Source organism: Bombus bifarius, unplaced genomic scaffold (genome assembly GCF_011952205.1).
Source record: "Bombus bifarius isolate JDL3187 unplaced genomic scaffold, Bbif_JDL3187 scf7180000008203, whole genome shotgun sequence".
Lineage (NCBI taxonomy): Eukaryota > Metazoa > Arthropoda > Insecta > Hymenoptera > Apidae > Bombus > Bombus bifarius.
The window spans coordinates 1441777-1463005 of record NW_022884507.1 but is presented as its reverse complement, the minus strand read 5'-3'; the positions used below and the strand labels follow the sequence as shown (position 1 = coordinate 1463005).

Sequence of the window (21229 nt, the reverse complement as noted above, 5' to 3'; positions counted from 1 at the left end):
ATCTTTCTCTCTCCCTCTGCCTCTCTTTATTTTTTACATTGCTTTTTTAGTTCATTGTTTTTGCGAACGGCACACCGCATCGACGTATGTATTCCTCCCGATTGAAAATGTTCGTTGGCATCGTTATTGTTCCATTGCGATTCACGCGATTCAGTGCATTCGATATCGCACGCCGCGCCGGTCCGCGGTATGACTGGCGGATGGCTTGGCGAGAAAACAAAACGAAATACCTGGATGGAAGGATGACTCTCCGGTGATTTCCATCTGCGACTTTAGCGAGCCTCCCCATTGACAATTAGCGAGAAAACTGATCGAAGATAAATTCAATTTTTCAATGGATAGCGAATGCATACTCGCGGGTTACGCAAAACGCGAGAACCGCTGTATCGTATTCTCTTTCTCTCTCTCTCTCTCGTTTCTTTTGCTTTGTTGTACCATTTCCAAAGCAGCGCATTAAAACTTCACATTAAGAAGAAAAGAAGAAGTAAAAACACATGAAAGAATAAAAATCTGTAAAAAGGTAGAAAAGAACGAATGGCAAAGAAGACAAAGTATAATGCGTATGTATAACGATACATACGTATGTAGTTTGCACGTATATACACCGATGTCAAGTACGATCAAGTGCATATGTACATGGTTCGGACTCGGATAAGACTAATTCATCGGTAGAACAAAGCAGATTAGGTAATTACATGAAAAGCATTTCGAACGTTACACCGTTAATGCGATAATATGTGACTGAAAAATAATGTTGCCTCTCCCTCGATCGGTTTATTTCGCCTTTGCGATCAAACGAACAAACACGTCCCATGGTGGTTCCGCGCACATCCAGGGTATGGCGAAGCCCGTGCAACAGATAACGGCATTACAAACAAATCTAAGAGAACGAGCCGACCGTTGTTGTCCGATCTTTTCAGTTACGATTCTATGCGGATCACTGCACTCGGATCCCCGCAACGAGTTTCTGAATATATGGGTGGTCGATAAACGCAGACCAGTCGGTTGGCTCGCTACCTGGACACGGCGTTTGCGGCCAGGTATAGGTACCTACCCCATGGATAGTAGAAAAAAAACGACAAAGGAAGCAAGAAAAAAGGTAGTCGTCGTCGCTGTGTGGCAGTTGGTATCTGCTCGTGGCGTCGGGCAGTCTGTCTACTCTAGCATTGTTGCGGCTTGTCATCGCGAGGGGGTGCGAGCCAAAAGCGACAAGGGCTGACCGGTTGAATGGTAGAGAAAGAAAGAGAGAGAGAGAGAGAGAAACGAAACGAGAGAGTGGGTTGGTAGGTGGGTTAGAGGCTCGCAAAGGTACCTCAAAAAGGTTGAGAAAGGCGGGAGTATACGCGAGAAGGGAACTCGACGACCAAGTAAATATGCGACAAGTTAGCATTCGTATATAAATCTAGTGGCGTTCACGGTGACAAGTCACGCAGCGCTATCCGTCCCATTTACCCGCCTCATTCAGTGTATGTACGCGCATGTTTCAAAGAGTCCACCGAGAGAGTCCAGCTACTCGATTCACGGAATCTCAGATTTTTATGCCGTTCCCGTGTCTAAGCACAGGATCGAGTAACTGCAAAAGGATCCTCGTGCCGCTTACCGGGGTAAAAGCAACGAATTGGAGGTTTTTGACCGAGCGACCTTTTCCCCGGCGGTTTCCACAGAAGCCAGGTTGCCGAGAAGGGAGAAACGGGCCGCTCGTAAATCTAGCGTTACAATTAAGAATTAAAGGAACTGTTGGTCGAGGTCTCGAATACTGAGAAACACTTGGAAATAGGATAGCCAAATGTCAGGACAGGATCGCGTGCAGACACGTGGTATTCGCATCGTCGTCCTTGTCGTCGTCATCGTCGTCGTCGTGGTCGTCGTTGGTTGTCGTAGCGATGGGTAACAGCGTGTGTAAGAGCAGGAAAATAGAGAAGGAGGCAAAGAATGCAACAACGACGACAGTGACGACGGTGGTGGCAGTTTTCGCAAAATTACTGGGTTCACCGGCGTACGCTTAACGGGTGCCAGCACGGGACAAAAGGTGAAGGATGCGAGCTAGTGTTGGTTGATAGGCGAACGAAGTCACAGATAGATGTGTTGGTGGTTGTAAATAGGTGCGTGTGGATAGGAAGCACAGGTAACGGCGCAGGTGGCGCGACGGTACGAGTCGCGCTAACTTCGCTCCGTAAACATGGTAGTCGTCACGCAAGTCGAAGCCCGCCAACGATATCGCGGCTTTCAAACTCACCGACAAATACTAGCAAAACGGGTATATATTCGAAAGGCACTACATGCAATGGCCGACGACCGTTGTTGTTGACTTGTTGTTGACGGAACGTCTTAGACCCCCGTAAGGTCGGAGCACGGGTCGCCAGCCTTTTGGAATACATCGGCATATGTATCGTATGACAATTCGACCCAAGAGGATATGTAAAGGTTATTGTCACAATGTAGAGGGAGAGAGAGAGAGAAAAAGAGAGAAGAGAGAGGGAAGGAGATCTGCCGACAAAAAAAAATCGGTATTAGATCTCTCCCTGAGCCGCTTGGCATTGCATCGTTACCAGGGCAAAGAAAAGAGGGAAGCGGGGTAGCGGGAAGCAGGGGCGTAACTGTCGAAGGCGGAGGTGAAACTCGGCGCAAAATTGATTTCATTATCGATAAGGGAGTTACCGATCGAAAGAGCAATATACCAACGGCAAGATTACTACTATTTTGTTGTCGTCGAGAAGAGGGAAGGCGAAGGTATGGCGAGATAGGGGAAAAAGGAAAAGAGAGAGAAGAAGAAGAGGGAACAAATGGGATGTAGGAAGCGTGTAAGGTACGTAAGGCCGGTATGTAAATCGCGGAGCATACCGGAGCATACAGGGATCGGATGCAGGCCAATGTCCTGTCGGTTGCGCCATTGGGATCGGACGCGATCTTCAAGGCCGACAATTGCTCGGCTTTAGTCCTCAATGGTGTTTCGCAAGAACGACCCATATAACGAACTTGACGCGACGCGTGGCGCCCACCCCCTCCTCTCTCTTTTCATCTCCGGTGAAAGGTGCTCTCGCGAATCTCGAGGACGCTCGACCGTTTTATCCGTGAATTCCCTTTCTCCTGAATCGCGTGGTGCAGTAGTGAGAGCAAACCTCGTGCAATCGACCCGCCTTGTACGCGCTCTTACCGGCACGATACGGAACGGAAATTGGCGCGCGGTTCTCGCGGATACCGCAAAGATCGCGCGCTCGCGCACCGCGCCGCACCACGCCGAGAATGCCCCGTAGACTCGATTCCCTGTGAGCCTATGGCTAGATTCGATCACGTGGCCGGTATAAGTACGGTGTGCGAGTAATTACAGCTGTACTTACATACCGCGGTGAACCGAGAAAACTGGTTTCCAGCGTACTGCCCACTCGCACTCGATTACCGGAGCACCGCGCGAGTTATATTTTACGAATATCTATGCGATACTAGCGCGCTTAAACGACACCTGGCTGCTCGCTCGCTATACGTAGAAAAGAAGGGTAAAGAGGCGTAAACGAATGGACGAGCAACGAAGAACGAACGTACAAAGGGAAACAAAAGAGAACGAGACAGATTTCTATCAGCACTTGGAACAACTATACGCTTAAAACTTTACTGACAAACTTTCCTCGGGCTCGTTTTATTTCCCTACACCTGGTAAGCTCTTCTCTGTGGAACAAAAACGCGTATTACACGTTGAGTACGTTGAGTACGCGACCGTCGTGTATAACTTCTTTTTTTTTTTCGCTGTCGTCGTTCTGCGAACGAGGTACGTCGAAAGATTTTCCCAACGAGGGAAATTGGCTTACGAAACGCGATCGAAGACAAAACGAGAAGCATATAGTACGTCGATAGGTACTCGGAACTCTCGACGACGATTCACGAATCTCTAGTTTGGTCGATGTTGAGAAGTGGGAATGTCGTGGATCGTTTGTCCGTTTGTCGAGAGAGAAAAAGATTTTCCAAATAGAAACATTGGTCTTTGTGGTACGTGGAGCCTGCGGCGGTGGAGTAGGCGCATTAATAATGTAAGTGTGCAGATGGTGTGCAGTGAGTGCGCGGTGGCGCTGACTAGGATCAATGTTCCGTTCGCGATCTATATAGTACATAGTACGGTATATGTAACGACAACGACGGTTATATGAGAAACAACACACTGTTACACAGGTCATTTCCATAGAATATATTTGCAAATATTCTGATCAAACGTGGGATGGAATATGTATTTGAAAACAAGCATACGTGGCGTAAACACACGATCAATTCGGCTTGTATCTCTTTCGATTTGTTTGAACAATACCAGGTAAAATATAGTGGCAAAAATACGCTATAAATGACGTATGACGATAACGTAGAGATACTCACTGGAAAAAAGGGGAGAACGAAAATGAAAAAATTTAGCGTCTTTCCATCGGAACAATAGGAAGGATGCACACTTACCTACTTACTTAAGTACCGCGTGAAATATTTACGCGTGACTAATTTCGTACGACAGACGAGAAAATTTGATCGAAACAAAGTATAATAGTATCGTGGGCGAGTTTCAGACCATCCACGTTATCCATATTACACAGTGGCAAGCGAACATACTTTCAAGAAACGTTTCCACGTGCTGTTATAGAGAAACGAAGATCGAAGATACATTGCCATCGCAATCCACTACGTGTTTATGGTTTCCCTCGACTCGCGAACGTTTCTATGAAAGGATACGAGCGAAAGACTATGGTAATCAGCCTTCCGAGAAAAATCTGGGCAAGAACGGAAGTTTACACGCGGAGAAACTGTCACAGAGCGACAAGGATAGTCTTAGACTATCGAAGATCGGAAATGGCAAAAAAGTGGATGATCCGAGACTCGTACTACACTGTAGTATGTACGATGTGTATACAATATATTAGAGTATTCACGCGCGTAGAAATCAGTATGCGGATTGGGAAGCGGTTGCAGAATCGGGGTATAGGCTCGCAAGCGTGTAATAACGTATTTTATAAATTTATTCACATGATTTAAATAAATCAAGTATACAGTTAAGTTTACGACATACGCGCAACCTGTGTCGTGTGAGTTCACAGTATCGCGAAGCGCATGCTTCTCCATTTTTTCCGTTTCTCACTCATAATTACGAGCTTTGTTTCTCGATTTGTATTTTCGTAACTTGTTCCTCCCTTCCTTTTTATTCTTACGCGGCGAATAATATTTTACACGAGGCGAAACGTTTTGTGATATACATATTTACATATCGTACAGTGTTATCATCGGACCGGACATATAAAATTACAAAAAGTCATCGTCTATCTAGTCGAGAATTCAAAATCCAAGCTAAAACTCTCTCTCTTTCTACGCGCCGATAAAACCGTAACACGTCCGAATCGACGTATCGTTCCCTCTCGTATATGTATAGTTGATAGTTATAATATATATATACAATGTACACGTACGTCGACACAAACTTGCAACATTTTGCAATCTTATTTACATATTGCGTTTCCTTTCTTCCGTATAATAATAGATATGTACAAGAGCGTGGCCCTAAATCGCCATTAAAACCGATTTCACGGCGCAAAGGAGACGGCGTGTGTTTATACTTTATTGCTCGGTGTAAAGTCGTCGAGCCAAGTGGAAGAGGGAGCGGAGAAGAGAGTGTCCGTCGAACTAGATTCTCGCGAGACGCCATTCAGAAATTCGCACGATACAGTTTGTGCGCGCGCGCGCGCGCAATTAGTTGTACAACGAAAGAGAGAGCAGCCTGCTATAGACGGGGACCAGAGATAACGGGCGGGGGTGGGGAGGTACATAGAAGAGGAGAAAAGAAGAAAAAGAGAGACGGAATAGGGGAATAGACCGAATAGGGGAAAAAGGAAAAGGGATGGAAAAAGGGGGGATGGGGGAACAGGCAAGAGTGGAAAAGTGAACAATCACGCCTTTACCGATCAAACAAAGCAAGAGCGCGTTTCACGAGAAAAGAAAAAAGATCGTCGCGGACAAATATTTGGATAGTAGTCGCGTGTAACATAGTATATGCTTTGGACTAATCGCGCGTTCCTCTATCGCTACTAACAACGTCTCCCTCGTTTTAAGCACAGCCTGTGAAAAGGCGACAGCAGCTCGACGACGATCTCCCGAGGTACGTGTATAGTGGCGCGGCGAATCGAATTCGATGTTCTCTCCCGTTCCCCTAGTAACCATGGACACTCGATACGCGAATTAAAAATCGAGAAAATATATGTTTCGTTTATCGATTGTCCAAATTGGTTAGTCGGCTAGTTCGTTGGAGCCAGTTGGACGCTTAGATACTCAGACGCTCGGCGATCATACCGTCCCCTTTGCGACAGGTAGTGAAACGGCAGTAAAATGGCAGTGAAACGGTAGTGAAACGGCAGTGGAACGGAACACAAAAAGCAAGAAAAGCTCCTCGTTCACGTTTATCCAAGGTATATCACAAGCAGAAGAGAATCGGTGCGCGCGAAGCTAGACGAGATAGGCCTGGCCGGAAGATGGTGGCGGTGGCGGAGGCGGCGGTTGTTGCTGTCTCCAGGCGGTTCTCTCCAGCGTGGAATAATCCGAGTCGATGGACGAGTATATGTGCTCGGACAGCGGTCTCCTGTGATCCTCGCTGCTGCCGCTGCTGATGGTGGTGTTGTTGGTGCCGATGAGATTGCTACCTGGCACGGTAACCGCGTCTCGATAGGCGTGATTGACGGTCAGCCTAGGCTGCGGCGACGAAGGTGGCAGCTGTTGCTGAGGCATGGAGACCGTGCCGCAAGAATAGGCGGGCGGCGCGTGTTGCAACATCAACGCGGTCGTTGGCGAGGACGACGAGTCTTTAAACAGGGATCTTTGACCACGTTCTTGGGCGCGTAGCGTCGACACGCTCGTCTTCTCGCTACCGATACAGTCCAACGTGTACGTGTTGATGTTACGCTTATAAACGAGGGGCGACGATTTACTCTCGACGGATATATCGGCGGGATTCATCATCGTATTGACCGATGACGGTATCGCGTATCGGAGACGTTCCCAGAACCTCTTCTCGCCCCAGGTAAGGATCGCCGCCGCGGTTCGAAGGTACGGTCGTAGCTCGGGATCGCGTTCCACTTCCGGGCACGCGTGTCCCGCCTGAACGACGATCAACTGCGCCGCTCGTCCCCGGAGTGCTTCGTGAAGCGCCGCGCGAAACTCGAAACGGGACCATTCGGTTTGCACGAAGTTACGAGTGAGAACGATGAGGACACGGCGGGACGCGTCCACCGCTTCCAAGATGATCGGGGCCGGTGCGGAAGCACGAAGTACGCATGGTAAGTCGCGATGATGCAGGCACAGCCGAAATCCTGCGGTACCGTGCTCCAGTTCCATCGCCAACGAGTGCACCACGAAATCCTCGTCGTTCGGACTGTAGCAAACATAACAATCGTAGAGGCGTTCGCGATCGGCGTCGCAGCACGCGGCGGCCATCGGTGCAGCCGCGGCCGGCATCGTCGCGGCTCCGCTCGACTTGCCCGACGGTTTACCGGCCCGCAGAAACCGTAAACCGTACTTAGAGTACGCCCACGCACCGACCGATTCGCGGAATATAAAGACGAGCACGACGATCACCAGAATAACCAGCACCGCCGAGAGCGTTGCGGCCACCAGAGGCAAGTAATCGGAAACCATGATACTCTCGATGACGCCACCTTGAGAAAAGTAATCGGAACAGACCGTTTCGTTGACGTTCAAGCGGCGCCGGTACGCTGGTCTCGCGTCCCCCCCGTAGTAGCACCAAACGTCGCTAGCGTCCACCACCTTATGCGCGTTGTCGGAAACCCACGAGGACAGCTCTTGCAAGAACTTGCATCGACAGGACCACGGGTTGCTGCCCAGAGACAGCTCGACGAGGCGAGCGTTCAGAGTGACCTGCCATACCGGAAAAGTCACCAATCGATTTCCACTGAGTCTCAATATCTCGAGCGAACGCAACGGCAGGAAGGTCAGATTACCGATGAATCCGATCAGATTGTTTTGCAGATAGAGTTCGCGCAGATGGGACAACCGTTCGAATTCGAACCCCTTCAGCTCGCGTATCCGATTGTCTTCCAGATGAAGAATCTGCAGATTGTTCAGCCCGTTGAACGTACGGTTCTGGATCGATTCGATGCCACTGGCGTTCACGTACAGCACTCGCATGTTCTTCCGTCCTATGAACACGTGGTTCTGCAGCTCGCGCAACACGTTCCCGTCCAAGTAGACCTCGGTAGCGTCCATCGGGATCCGCCGCGGTATCTCCTCGACGGTCAGGCCGGAGCAATCGACGGCGTTCGTGTTCCATGTGCGGTCGTTGTAACACTTGCAACCTGCCGGGCAGGTCATCTCACAGTCGCACGCGTCGAAATCACAGCAATGGCACAGGGCGAAACAATGGGCCTCGTAGCGGCAGAGAAACTGCTCGGACCTGGCCGTTGACGCGGACACAATGGCTACGCCACGTGGTCCGGATGTACGACACATTACGTTGTCCAAGTCCATGATACGTGGATACTCCCTGGTCGATGTCTGATTGTTGATCGCTGGCAGCCAATCCATCGAACAGTTGCAGTTGAACGGATTTCCACCGATGTAGAACTCCGGCAGAGCTCGATCTTCCGGTACCTTGGTCAATAGCAACGACGTCAGCTCCATCGTCTCGATCATGTTCGCGTACATGTCGACCCTGGTCAGGTTCTCTTTGTCCCTGAACGTGTTAGGTCGTACCAGACTGATGTAGTTGTTATTTATGAACAGCAATTCTACGCTGTCCGGCACGGACAACGGGGACAACTCGGTAACACGGTTGTGGCTGGCGTCCAAGGTTTTCACCTTCGAGTCGCGAATCTTGTAATAGTTGCCCAAGCTTTCGATGAAATTCCCGTGTATATCCAACCATTTCAAGTTGCCAGGTATGAACGCGTAGTCGAACCACTCGATATGATTCTCCGACAGATTGAGCAGCAGCAAACTGGCGATATTGGTGAAAACGCCGTTAATGTCGGACAGGAAGTTTCCATCGAGTCTAATCGCTTCGAGTCGCACGTTCCGTTCAAAAGCGTATCTCTCGACGTGTTGCACCTTGTTTCTAGCTAAATTCAGAATCTGCAGATTTGGTAGATCCCAGAGCATGCCGCGCGACAGATTGCCGATGTCGTTGCCGATCAGTCGCAGACCCGTCAGTTGATCCAGATTGCGGAACGAGCCGTTGTAGAAATTGCTAATCCGATTCTCGCCCAAGTCGAGGGTTTTCAGGAGAGCGAGGTCGCGTAACGCGTCCGGCACCGACGTAAGCTCGTTACCACTCAGATCCAGTTCCTTCAGGTCCGAACAGTTGCGAAACGCGAGCGGATCGATGCTGGCGATTGCGTTGCCGGACAACGTTAGCCGATTCAGAACAAACAGACCGTTGAACAGTTGCGCTCCCACGGTGTGAAGCTTGTTGTCGGACAGCTCGAGGGTATGCAGATTGTAAAGTGGGAGAAAAGCGTTGCTCTCGATCCGATCGATCGTATTGTTCCTAAGATCGAGGATCTGCAGGAAGAACAGGTCCTTGAACATACGCGCGTCGATGTGCGTGAGCATGTTGTAAGAGAGGTCGAGAACGATCAGCCGAATCAGTCCGAGAAACGTAGTCTCGTCGACGCGGTCACTGCCGAGTCGATTGCCCGCAAGATTTAGCACGAGCAGCTGCTCCAGCCGGGTGAATATACCCCTGGGCAGGTCGCGGAGCCCGTTGTACGCCAGGTGTATCTCTCGAAGCTCCCTCGTACTGGCGAACAGACCTTCGGGCAACGAGTCCAACGAATTATAGCTGGCGTTAAATGTACGCAATACGGTCAGCCCTTGGAGCGCGTCACTGGCAATTTCGACGATCGAGTTCCGCTGCAGGTGTAACTCTTGCAGCTGACGAAGGCCAAGCAGCGGGCTGTTCTCTTGTAAACGCGTGATCTCGTTACGCGACAGATCTAGAATTCGAATGTCAGCGCGACACGGTGGCGAATCGTCGTCGGTTCCGTCGGCTCCCTCGACTACTTCCACTCCTTCGACCGAATCGCCACCGCGTCGATTTAATCCGATGTCGCTCACGTCGTGCAAACGATTCTCCGTCAGATTCAACGTTTGCAGATTATCCAGCGAGCAGAGTAGTTTCGCCGGCAACGCTTGCACGTTGCTCTCCACGATCTCCAAAGTGTGTAATTCGCGCAAACCATGGAAAGAGTCCGGCGCGAGTTCGAGAAAACGGCTGGCACCCCATACCGCGTTGAACGTTTGCACAGTCAGTTTCTTCAACTCGAGGAGCGGTTGAAACGCACCCTCTGGTATCCGCAGTACCTTACAGCCGTGCACGTGCAATTCGTGCAAGCTGGTCAGACGTTGCCAACTGTGAGCGTTGAAGCTACTCTCGAAGTGATGGACGTCGCTGCAACGTATCCGTAGCTTGAGAGCGCCGTCGAGCGACGCAACCAGACCGGTGATCGCGCCAGGATCCAACACTCGAAGGGTGCAGTCCGCGGACCGCGTGTCGTTCCCACCCTCTGACAACCACTTGCAGGAAGCTCCGGCCGATTCCGAGAGTATACTTGATGCCAGGCAAAGAAAAGCCGCGTTCATCAGCGTGATAAAAACATACTTCGCTGTCATCTTGCGTGACGATGGTTGCGCACGGCTTTTCGGTTAGTTCAGAGTCGAGAGACGGACGCGATCGCGATCGCGACCACCACCACCGCCACCACCACCAGCACAACCACCACCACCACCAACACCAACACCAACACCACCTCCTCCACCTCCACCTCCACCACCTCCGCCACCAGCCCCCGAGATCGGCTCTCAATCACTTTCCAAATCTAATCAAACTATTTTCACCCTTTCTCGCCCCCTCGCTCGCGTACACACTCGCACAGCGATGATGACACACGCACGCACATACACACGCAGGCGAGTGCGAGCGCGCGCGCGCTCATGCACCTCCTATCACGTAAGTACGGACCGGCCCATTTCTCTTGTCGTTTATTCGTAGGCCGGTGGCGAGGCACCCTGCCCTACGTTCCTCGACTCGTCCTTCGTCACTCGCTACCCTCGCTTCCAACTGTTCTTTCTTTCCAAAAGATTACACCTCCTCGTCGCTTTTATCTCGCGATCAACCTTCGTCGTCTATATCTTCCCTACCGAGAATGTTTTCACGCGGTTACATCAAGTAGTACGAGCACGCTTTAACGAAACACCGATAGAACGAAAACAGTTCGTACAAAGCCGTGTACGCGAAGCGACCGTGCACTACCGTACACTCGCTTCGCATCAACCACCAGCACTGATCCAGCAGACCGCTGACCGCGCATCATCGGCATTCCCGACCGTTCCTCTTCGATGTCTCGCTACAACGCCAGAGTGCGCCACTCTATTACAATATCCTGCAAACAACCCGCCACGAACAAGAGCAGAATGTAAAACAACATAACGTCCATATGCGCTTTGGTATGTGCACCTCACCGGTTTTACTCCACTCCCTGCTGGTTGGTTCATTTTTTCTCTACTCCAATTACAACTATTATGCTAAGTTGTTAAAAGATCCCTTAGTCGATACTACTTCAAAATTTCAATCGTAAAGCTCTTCAAATATTTCAAGCAACGAATCATTTTCTTCCTTTCCTTTTTCGTTCATTTTCTTCGCTTTTCAAAGTTCGAATTTATCTCATTTTCATCTATTAAATACCGAATCTATCCTACCTTCCATAACGTTTTCACGTATTTCGAATAACCCTGTACACGAGTAACCTACACATATAATGTATTTTATTCGAGAAAATTCCAGTATTCTCCGTTGCATTACGATATTTTTTTTCATCAAATAATTAATTTTATATGGTTTGCATAAAATCAATCAAACGCGTATAATATATCATACAACAATGTAGAGTGTAGAGGATATGTATATTGAAAAACGTTATACGAGTGAATTTACCAAATTTTTACCGATAATGCATGAAGCAAAAATAATATCTACAATTTTTTGATTACGTCATACAAACCATTTACGGCCGCGATTCTTAATCTGTGATCCGCTGATCTCCAGGTGCTTCCAAGTCCTTACACACACATAAATTATTTTACTATCCAAATAAAAAAAAATTAATGGAAGTATACATATTTATTTATTTATATTGAATCTCTTCTCTCCAAATTAGAAGATCGTTGATGAGTAATTAATGAGTATTTTAAATGCATATGTTTCAAGTACGTTACAACATTTAAATTCTGAATTAAGTCTTGAAGATTGGCGACAAAAAATATTATTTGGAGGAGAGCCGTGGTAAACAAGAAATTAAGAATGATCTAGGGAATATATTTAAAAACCAAAGTTATACACATACTACGTATAGCGTCGCTACTGTCTTCGTACAGTTGCAATTGGTGGAAGTGGAAGCTGATGCTAGCGACAGCGATCAGTTCAATTTCAGCTTTGGCAGAAGCTTAGGTCCTGCGTTTCTGTACTTGTTTGTAGCGGGGAATCCATTCAACGACATCGGCCTTTTGGTAAAGATCATACGCGACTGTTGAGATTGTTCGCATTTTCGCCGTAAAAATGAGATTAGTGTATATAACCTGCGTTTTATTAGCTACGGCAATTTGCTCCATCGCGGCTGACAATGGTGAGTATATACATATTAATATTTCACCATGTACATATTTGCTTCGTTAACTTTGTTTTTTAATTTACTAATCAATTCGGTACTGCGCCGTTTTCTTGTAATATTTTGTTCAAGCTACGTGTACCGTTGATGGCGTGTGCATTCATTTATTTAATATGTGCACGAAACATAATCGACTTTAACGGAAAATTCTCTGTCGAACATCGGTCATCTACGTGGCGTTTAATAAACGTTTTACATTTAACTATTGTTACGTTGATACATATTGAATCTATGTTTTTAATACTTCTCGAAACGTCGCGTAAAATATTCGATTTACGCGAGAAATAGTAATATACGTACTGTCTCGCGTACTTCGCAGGCATTTTTCGTTTGCACGCAGTGGCACGTTCACTTGTTTCGTATTACACAAGACAGACCCTCGCTATATTTCTCGATGTCTCTAGAAACATAGGCGTACCTAAAATCCTTCATCTTTTTATCGTCTAATCGTGTAATCGTTTAATCCTTCAATCGTTTATTCGCACTCTTTAATTAATAGTTGTACTATGTTGCTGTAGAATTTTACCATTATCGATTTTATATTTACGATTGTCTATACGCTTAGCCATACGGCAGGAGATTTTGCGATCTAACGAATATAATCGCTAAAGTTTATTAGATACAGTAAATAATCATCTTGCACAATTTTATTCATTTCTACGAGATCCTCGGCTCTTTTACGTGATATCGTTTTACTTCGATTAATTTTATTTTACGTTATTACCCATTTTTTAAAATGTACAAATTCATTTCCTTTTTAAACTGTAATAATTATATCTCGTTTATATTGTTTTCATTTATAATTACATTTTTTACCTTTGTTACCTTTTTTATTATAAGCAGCTTCAAAGGAAAGATTTTATAATAATATATGTAATATTAATTCTTTACACAGCTGCTACGACCCAAGGAGATACTAAATCTATCAATCAGCAGACAGTGGATCTAGTCAATAGTACTGCATCTATTAAAAATTCCTCGAGTCCTGCTGCACTAGTTAAGGATTCTAGTACCAATGTAACTAAAAATGCAGATGTCAATGACAATATTACCAGTATCATTGCTACTATTCCTGCTACTAACACCACTATTAGTAACAAAACAAAAACCGATACTGCTCCTGACAATGATCATGGTGCAGAATCCACCAATTCAACAACAACTACGATAACTTCAACACCTACAACTTCGTCAATAACAACCAAACAAACACCTACGCCTGAAAACTCTACATCTACGACTATAGTTACACCTACGACTACGAACAATACAACACCTATCGTTTCATCAACACCTATAACTACTCCAGTTCCATCATCGACAAAAATTATTCCATCTTATACACAACGACACTTTGATGGACTTAGCTTTTTAGGTAAGTAAAAAACGATACATTCTGTTTGTGTGTATTTTGTTGCTTCCTCAAATAGTCATTTTGCTTGGAGATTTTAGAAATATACACGTACATTGAAACTTGCGATGTTATCACATGATTAAGTAAAACGTTTCCCTTTTCTAGGTGGCATCATTTTAGCTACGTGTTTAATGGCAATCAGTTTTGTCACTTGGAAAGTCTATAGAGCATTCAATGAACAAAACTACCGCACACTATGATACAGATATTGTCATCGCGAAAATTCCATTTTCCAATAAGTAAATGCAGTCGTTCGAACTGGAAACTATGAATTTTACCATAATAATATTACGTATTTTTATAACGCACTTAAGTGTCGCGTGGTTTAAGTGCTCTTAGTAATGTGATGTGCAAACGCGAATTTCGTTTCTTTGTACCCAATTACAAAGACGAGTTACACGCATTATAGTATTGTCTCTTCGTATGTTCGCACGCGCATTGTAATAGTGTTTATATTTATGAAAAAGAAAGAACGAATACTATGTGCATAGAAGAAGAGGAAAAAGTAAGAGAATCTTGAGGACGTGAGAGGAGGAGAGAAATAGAAAAGCAAATATAGTATTACTATGCGCATGCGTAATTTGCATACGCAAGTTGACGACCAATCAAATACACATTCCATCAAAAAGATCAATTTTGCACTATAACAAGTCCACGTAATATTTTCTGCTCAAATGAAAATTATTTCGTAAAACTCTTCTATTTTTCTTTTATTGAACTCGTTTATCAGCTGTTGCCATACGTAAAAACAATGGTTAAAATAATATAAAAACGATGAAATATACACAGATATAAAGGTTCCTATGTGTATATTTATAGCAAGAACAAAATATGTAAAAGGATTAAGTATGAGATGTTTAAAAGAGTTCGATTAAAGTTTAGGAGATTTGCACATAAATAATGATATGGTATGAACGAACTCCAGTATGAAATATTTTCTATAATTATATTCTTCAATATTACTTTTCTCACTAAGATGACATTTAATTATTAATTTCGGGTGTGAAGAATATTTTATATTCTAAGGGTATAAGGGTCGTTCGTACGTATAAATTATAGATACTCCTGTACATGCCTTCATTAAATGATATTCTTGTTGAGGAATTTTCGTACGAGTCAAAAAAGAATTGAGTTTTTAGTTTCGATTTTTGTACCTGTTGGGAGACATAATTATATGATTACAACAAATGTTGAAGTTGGTATTCGCCTCATAAGGAAATGTAATATGCTAATTAATATTTTACTTAATATAATCGTATAATACGTATTTTCATTTATATTTAGACTTTTGTTTCTTTCTGATACGAGCAAAATGTATAGAGATTTAGTTTTCGTTTATTTCATTCCGTTTTTCTTCCTTTTCTTTTTTTAAAATAAGTATTTTATTTTTAAAAGAAGGTAATTAAATTACCAATGTGACGATAGATGTACCGTAATTGATAACACTGGCCCCTAATATATCCTTCTATAGTTTCGAATATGTTTTTGATACGTTTAATATCATCGGGTAAAAAATTTAAGTGTTTACACGTAGAACGATGATTTTTCAGAAAAAAAAGAGTTTTCCTATAATGTATGTTATGAACGTTAAATCGAAATTTACAGAGAGACGTAACGAGAGTTGAGTTATTTTTAAGAAAACATGTGCGGTACATAAATAAACTAATTTTGAAACATATTAATTGAAGTCGAATATGCGACCTGCTATTATAAGAAAAGATACCTAAATATATATATTTAAAAAAACTACAGCCTAAATAGTGTATTGTATTTACATTCCGTGTAATATTTTAACAAGCTATGTAAAATACTTGCTTATATGAATTATACGATATTAATACTACGCAATGGCAAAACAAAATATCAAGTTAATTAATCAAGCTACATGATATACCGAAACATTTGATAAATAATCCTACCCAATTCTTCCCACTGTTCATTTCTAATCGCATTCGTCATTTCCACTATTCTTTTATCCTCGTCAATCACATCATTGGCCGTTTCCATTGTTTCTTGCGGAAATAAAAATTCCATCATGGACACACCGATCGGATGAATACGCCATCGAGACATTGTGTTCATCATTGTCATAATTTCTTCGCAACGTATTCGATTATGTTCGTCGCCACGCCGTTTCAATAATTTAATTTTTTTAACATTGTTTAATTCGATAAGAATCAATTGAACATCAATGGCGTTCCAATTGCATCGAATGCGAAAATCTCATCTTCGTTCCCGATAACAGAAGTTCGACATACGAACTTTACAAGAGTCTGACGCTAATTTCTCCACCAAGTAACATATCAACGTCTTCCCCATAACATTGCCCGTATAAGTATTTGTAATCGCTTCAAAAAATGTATACAACGCCACGACCAGGGCGGAGCTGCTTCCGAGGCCGTGTTTGGCTGGTAAGCTGGATACGATTACGATTTGAAAGCCAGGAACGTGTGCTGTTAACAATATTGATTCCATTCAACCAACACGTGTTTCGTACGCATTTTTTACGTCGCGTTGTTGCTATTTGTTTATTTGGCTGTCAGCCTCGGAAACATTAAAAAAAGAATTTGATTACATAGATTTTTCTTCCTTTCAATACCAGCAGAAATTACCTAAATTATTAGCGAAAATATAGCTAATATAATTAATTACGCATGGGTAATGAAAATTCGATTAACGAAAAACGCGTTAAACAATCTGCTGCGTTCAAAAGAATTTAATAGTCGGGGAGATTGAAAAACGAACTGGCTAATACCTCGGCTATCTTTGAAACTTCGTATCGTTCCTTTTAAGCAACGTATCCACGAAGTTTCTTCTACTAATGTGCAAAGATTTTCATCATCCATGCGAAACTTGAACATTTCCCCGTCGGTATTCTCCAAGAACGTTTTAACCTGGCACCATTCGCTGCCGTGATTGCGTTTACCAACCACTAACGTGACAAGTTGAATGGCCTGTTTTATTTCAAGGGAAGATAAACCAAGCAAATGTGTGCGTATGTATGTGTGTGTCGTTACACGCGTTATTGCTGCTTCCGTGCGGCACGATCGTAGGAAAGTACATATTCAGTGATCGTGCAAGCGAAAAGTCGGGACTCGCGATGAATCATCATCGCAGAAATGATTGAATTTGCACCTACCATGGATAACGATTTACTTTCCACGAGATTGGCGCTCTTGCCAGCTATGGTTAAACATCCGGGCGCAAATACCGCGCAGGTAGGGATTAATCCATAAGAATTAATAAATTCCTATTCGGCCAGAGATCTTAATTCATCCAAACTTGAAATTTTTTTGGACAAATGCTCGTTTACATAAGGTTTCACCAATTTGCAGTAATCCTTTAAAAACTGTATCAGATGAAACGATATGATTGAATTTACAACGGTTTCTTGCATGAAGACACGTAAATTATTAAACGTGAAAGTAATACGTATATTTAATTAACACGCGTATTATCATCACGGTTTATATTTAACCGCAGTTAATCGTAATTATATTAACTTTTGTTTCTAATTCTTAGATCTTATTCTTTTAAAATTTTTAGAAGTTTCATAGCAGAAAACTATATCTTACGCAGTGATGACATTACTATTTTATTAAATTCATAGTTGTACGACTATATGTAAACACAATTACGTGTATGAAATATATGTGTAGGGAAATTTCGAAAGATGAGACATAAAAATAAGCTTTTCTGTACTATCTAGTTTATATTTAAAATTATATCATCGACTTCACAAACTTGAAATTTCTTTTGAAAACTAAAATACGTTATATATTTTGTCCTATCGTAGGATCGAATCGATCGGACCGTTTACGAGTTAACAAATTTACGCTCAAATATATCGTGCAATATCATATGTATATTGTCCACGAACGATTCGATGGAAACTCTTACTTTATTGCTCGATAAATTGGCTGGCATGGAAGCGATACACGCCGTATGGATACTGTGGGATTTATCGTTTATTCTGAGAAAAGTCATCTAGCTAGAATTTCCCCAAGTGTTACGAATCAGCATATCTTTGATTGACATTTCTGACATTCCGGAGAAACGAACGAAACGCTTGAATCCCGGAGCCGGGACTTTGGCTTTTCTTTCGTCGTTTTGTTTTGCGCGTCATAGGGCAACGTAGGGAACGAAATCGTGCGAACCGTGCGTTTTCTCCTTGAACTGTGCCTGCAAAAATCGATCTAACACCACATATCGTGGTGATTGCAATTTTTCTCGTTTCTCCGTCTCATTGGTTTCGCTCCTTCTCTCCGATTATGCAAATGATGTCGAAACGTGACATTCACGATGCTTTCGTAGAAGGGAGATACCCGAGACTGCGGAACAACGCCATAAACTGAGAGAAGTGAACTACATGTTTCTAACACGTGATGAAAATATCAATGTTTGAAAACAGCGTGGTCCTTAGATAGATCATTGTCTTTTGTTTTTTTCTTGTTTGTCAAAAATATTTCCTTCCTAAACGGGATTATACGTTTTCGAAGACTCTTCCTTTTTAACCAATTAACTACATTCGACGTGTAAACACGTCAATCCAAAACTTTATTTCGATCCCGTTGACGTGTATACTCATCATGTGAAATAAAAAATTACTATTTACTATAAAAACTCAAAATTTTAATAAAAAATAATATAAATGACATTTAGTGGTATGTTTCCTTTATACTTTCAGTAAATATCATGTATTTTATAAAAAAAAGTTTGGTTATATGATTATTCCCATAAGTGCGTATATCGACTATTCCCCGAATTGTTTTGTGTACTTTGCTGTGTATATCAGCTATTCCTCGAATTGTTTTGTGTTTTATATCAGCTTATATAACTTTATACCAGCTACACCATTAAAAGCAAATCCACTTCGAAGATGTGCCATCTGTTCAAAAAATGGAATTCGTAAGGAGTCACCATTACTGGTGCTCGATTTGACGAAGTGTCACTTTATGTGGTATCTTGCTTTAAAAAATACGATACTGAAATCAACTGAATTTCTTAAATTTTTCTTTATGAATTTTATTATTTTCTTGGCAATTTTTAAGTTCATAATGACAATACCTTTTACAACAATGAATTGTTCATTTTTTATCGAATAAAAATATAATCCATCATTTTGACTTACTTTTTTCGTAAAATTTATAAAAAGAACATTTGTTCTACATTCGACGTGTATATTCGCCATTGCTTAATTTTATCTGCGCGCTCTGTAAAGGATTTTGGAAATTAAATTCCGCATTTAACAGATTAATAACTATTTATAATAATTACTTATTCCCTTTAATAATAATTTTACGAAAGCAAGAAACGCAACACGACGCGATGTTCCCCAGGGGATGTAAAATGTGTCACGATGCTGCGTAGCAGCGCCAATAAAATTCTTTTTTCGATGTACAAATCGCTGGTGTGCGTGGCTGTTTGGCTGGTAACATAAAACAGTATCCTCTTACCAACTATACTTGTATGTTACCGCAGATGGTACAATGAAAATTGTGAAATAGCCATACGCGGCGCACGGTTGTCCGTGCTGATACAATAATGAGTTGTACGTCACGAATATTCGCATAATTATCACAGTATGAAGCTTGAACCTCAGAGATACGGAAGTTATATAAACTGTATCGAAATCGAATCGAGAGAAAGCACTGCCGGCTTATGTACACGACCGTCGCAACCTAAACGTAAACGTGTACACGATGAAAAAAAGAAAAATTAATATTCAACGCATGTTTTTGTACGTTCTTCGTACGATTCGCTACGCTAAAACTTTCGTTATAGGCAAACGATGTCTTATGTAGAACGGTTGTTAGATATTTCAAGACCTAACGCCGTCCCGTTTCACGTACTAGGACACGAAACGGTATTTTGTATGCATTTGATATGTTTTTTTTTGTCGTCGTTAATTCGTGTTTCACGCGAGTAAACATAACGCTACACGCCCAAAAACGAATGAGATGTCTTTCGACATCGTGGGTGATAGTTGGAACAAGAACGATACGAGAAAGATTCGATTTTTGGGAAAGAAGCGCAGAAGCGAAATTCCAGGGATCTCTGTGAGAGCGCGTAGATCGTTCAACAGAAGAGGCGCAGACGTGAGTGTAACTTTCTCTCGACAGGGGCGGAGTCCCTGTCCTTTGTCAATAAGAGCACGCTCTCTCTCTCCCTCTCCCTCTCTCTCTCTCCCTCCCTCTCTCTCTCTCTCTCTCTCTCTCTCTCTCTCTCTACCTCGTATCCCTCTATTTTGCCTCTCCTCTGCTCGCCTTCGGTGTGGGGCTCGCAACTTCCTCTCTACCACACTTCGTCCTCATCTACATCCATCTGCCGTGTTCTCTTCCCGATCTTTCCCTCCTTTCGTCTCTGTATAAACAGTCAGCCACTCTCGTCCACCATTACTTTTCGCTCTCGCTTCTTTTCTCTCCGCTTTTCTCCGTTCTTCCGCTCTCTCCTTTTCTTCGTCGCTTCTTTCTCCGTTTCCTCCTTACATTCGTGACGTTCAGTATTCCCTTACTTCCGACCTTCCGTCCCATTCTTCCCACGGTTTCGTCCTAGCGAACCAACGTTTTTTGCTATGCTTTTGCAAATATACCCGCGACACGTTGTCTAGGAACGAGGAGCTGACTAGGCGAGCTACAGGGAAACGGATACGGATCCGCCACGGACGTCGCGACTCCGCGTCGGGTCGCGTTGTGTCGTAGCGCAGATCGACGGTCGTGAGCAGAAACGAAACGAGAGAGCGAACGTACGAGCGACAGAGTTTCAGCGAGATTCGAATATGCGCCCAAGGTGAATCCTGATGAACGTATCATCGATCGGTGGCTGCTGAACCAGCCGATGTGCTCGGTCCACGCGTGTACGCGCAAAGGGCCGCGCTGCTAGCTGCGAGCCGCGCTACTCTGTTGCTCCCGACTCTCGAATATCTGCGATTGCCCAGAAATGTCGCGCTGCGATCTTCCATGGGATAATCGTTCTTGATACTTACCGCGAATCGAGAATCGAGAATAGAGAGTGCTCGCGACAACCAGGATACCCAGAGACGAACAGATAAACGAAGAAGAGAGACAAGAACGAGAGGAAGAGAGAAAGAGAAGGATAGGTGTAGGGTGAGAGAAAGAGAGGTGAC

General features: G+C 43.8%; 2 protein-coding genes and 1 pseudogene across 2 annotated transcripts; 1 reads left to right on the top strand and 2 right to left on the bottom strand.

The window, feature by feature from the left end:
• Positions 1-4967: 4967 nt before the first annotated feature.
• LOC117210365 (toll-like receptor 7) lies at positions 4968-11448 on the bottom strand. The gene has a single exon (XM_033453315.1). It carries the CDS (start codon positions 10636-10638, stop codon positions 6463-6465), a length of 4176 nt encoding a protein of 1391 aa, XP_033309206.1. The 5' UTR covers positions 10639-11448; the 3' UTR covers positions 4968-6462.
• Positions 11449-12443: 995 nt separating this feature from the next.
• On the top strand, positions 12444-15227 carry LOC117210377 (cell wall protein DAN4-like). The gene is made up of 3 exons (XM_033453352.1): positions 12444-12647; positions 13585-14064; positions 14209-15227. The coding sequence occupies exons 1-3, from the start codon at positions 12581-12583 to the stop codon at positions 14301-14303; spliced, it is 642 nt and encodes a 213-aa protein (XP_033309243.1). The 5' UTR covers positions 12444-12580; the 3' UTR covers positions 14304-15227.
• A 234-nt stretch (positions 15228-15461) lies between these two features.
• Positions 15462-17691, bottom strand: LOC117210411 (annotated as a pseudogene).
• Between the last annotated feature and the right edge of the window lie 3538 nt (positions 17692-21229).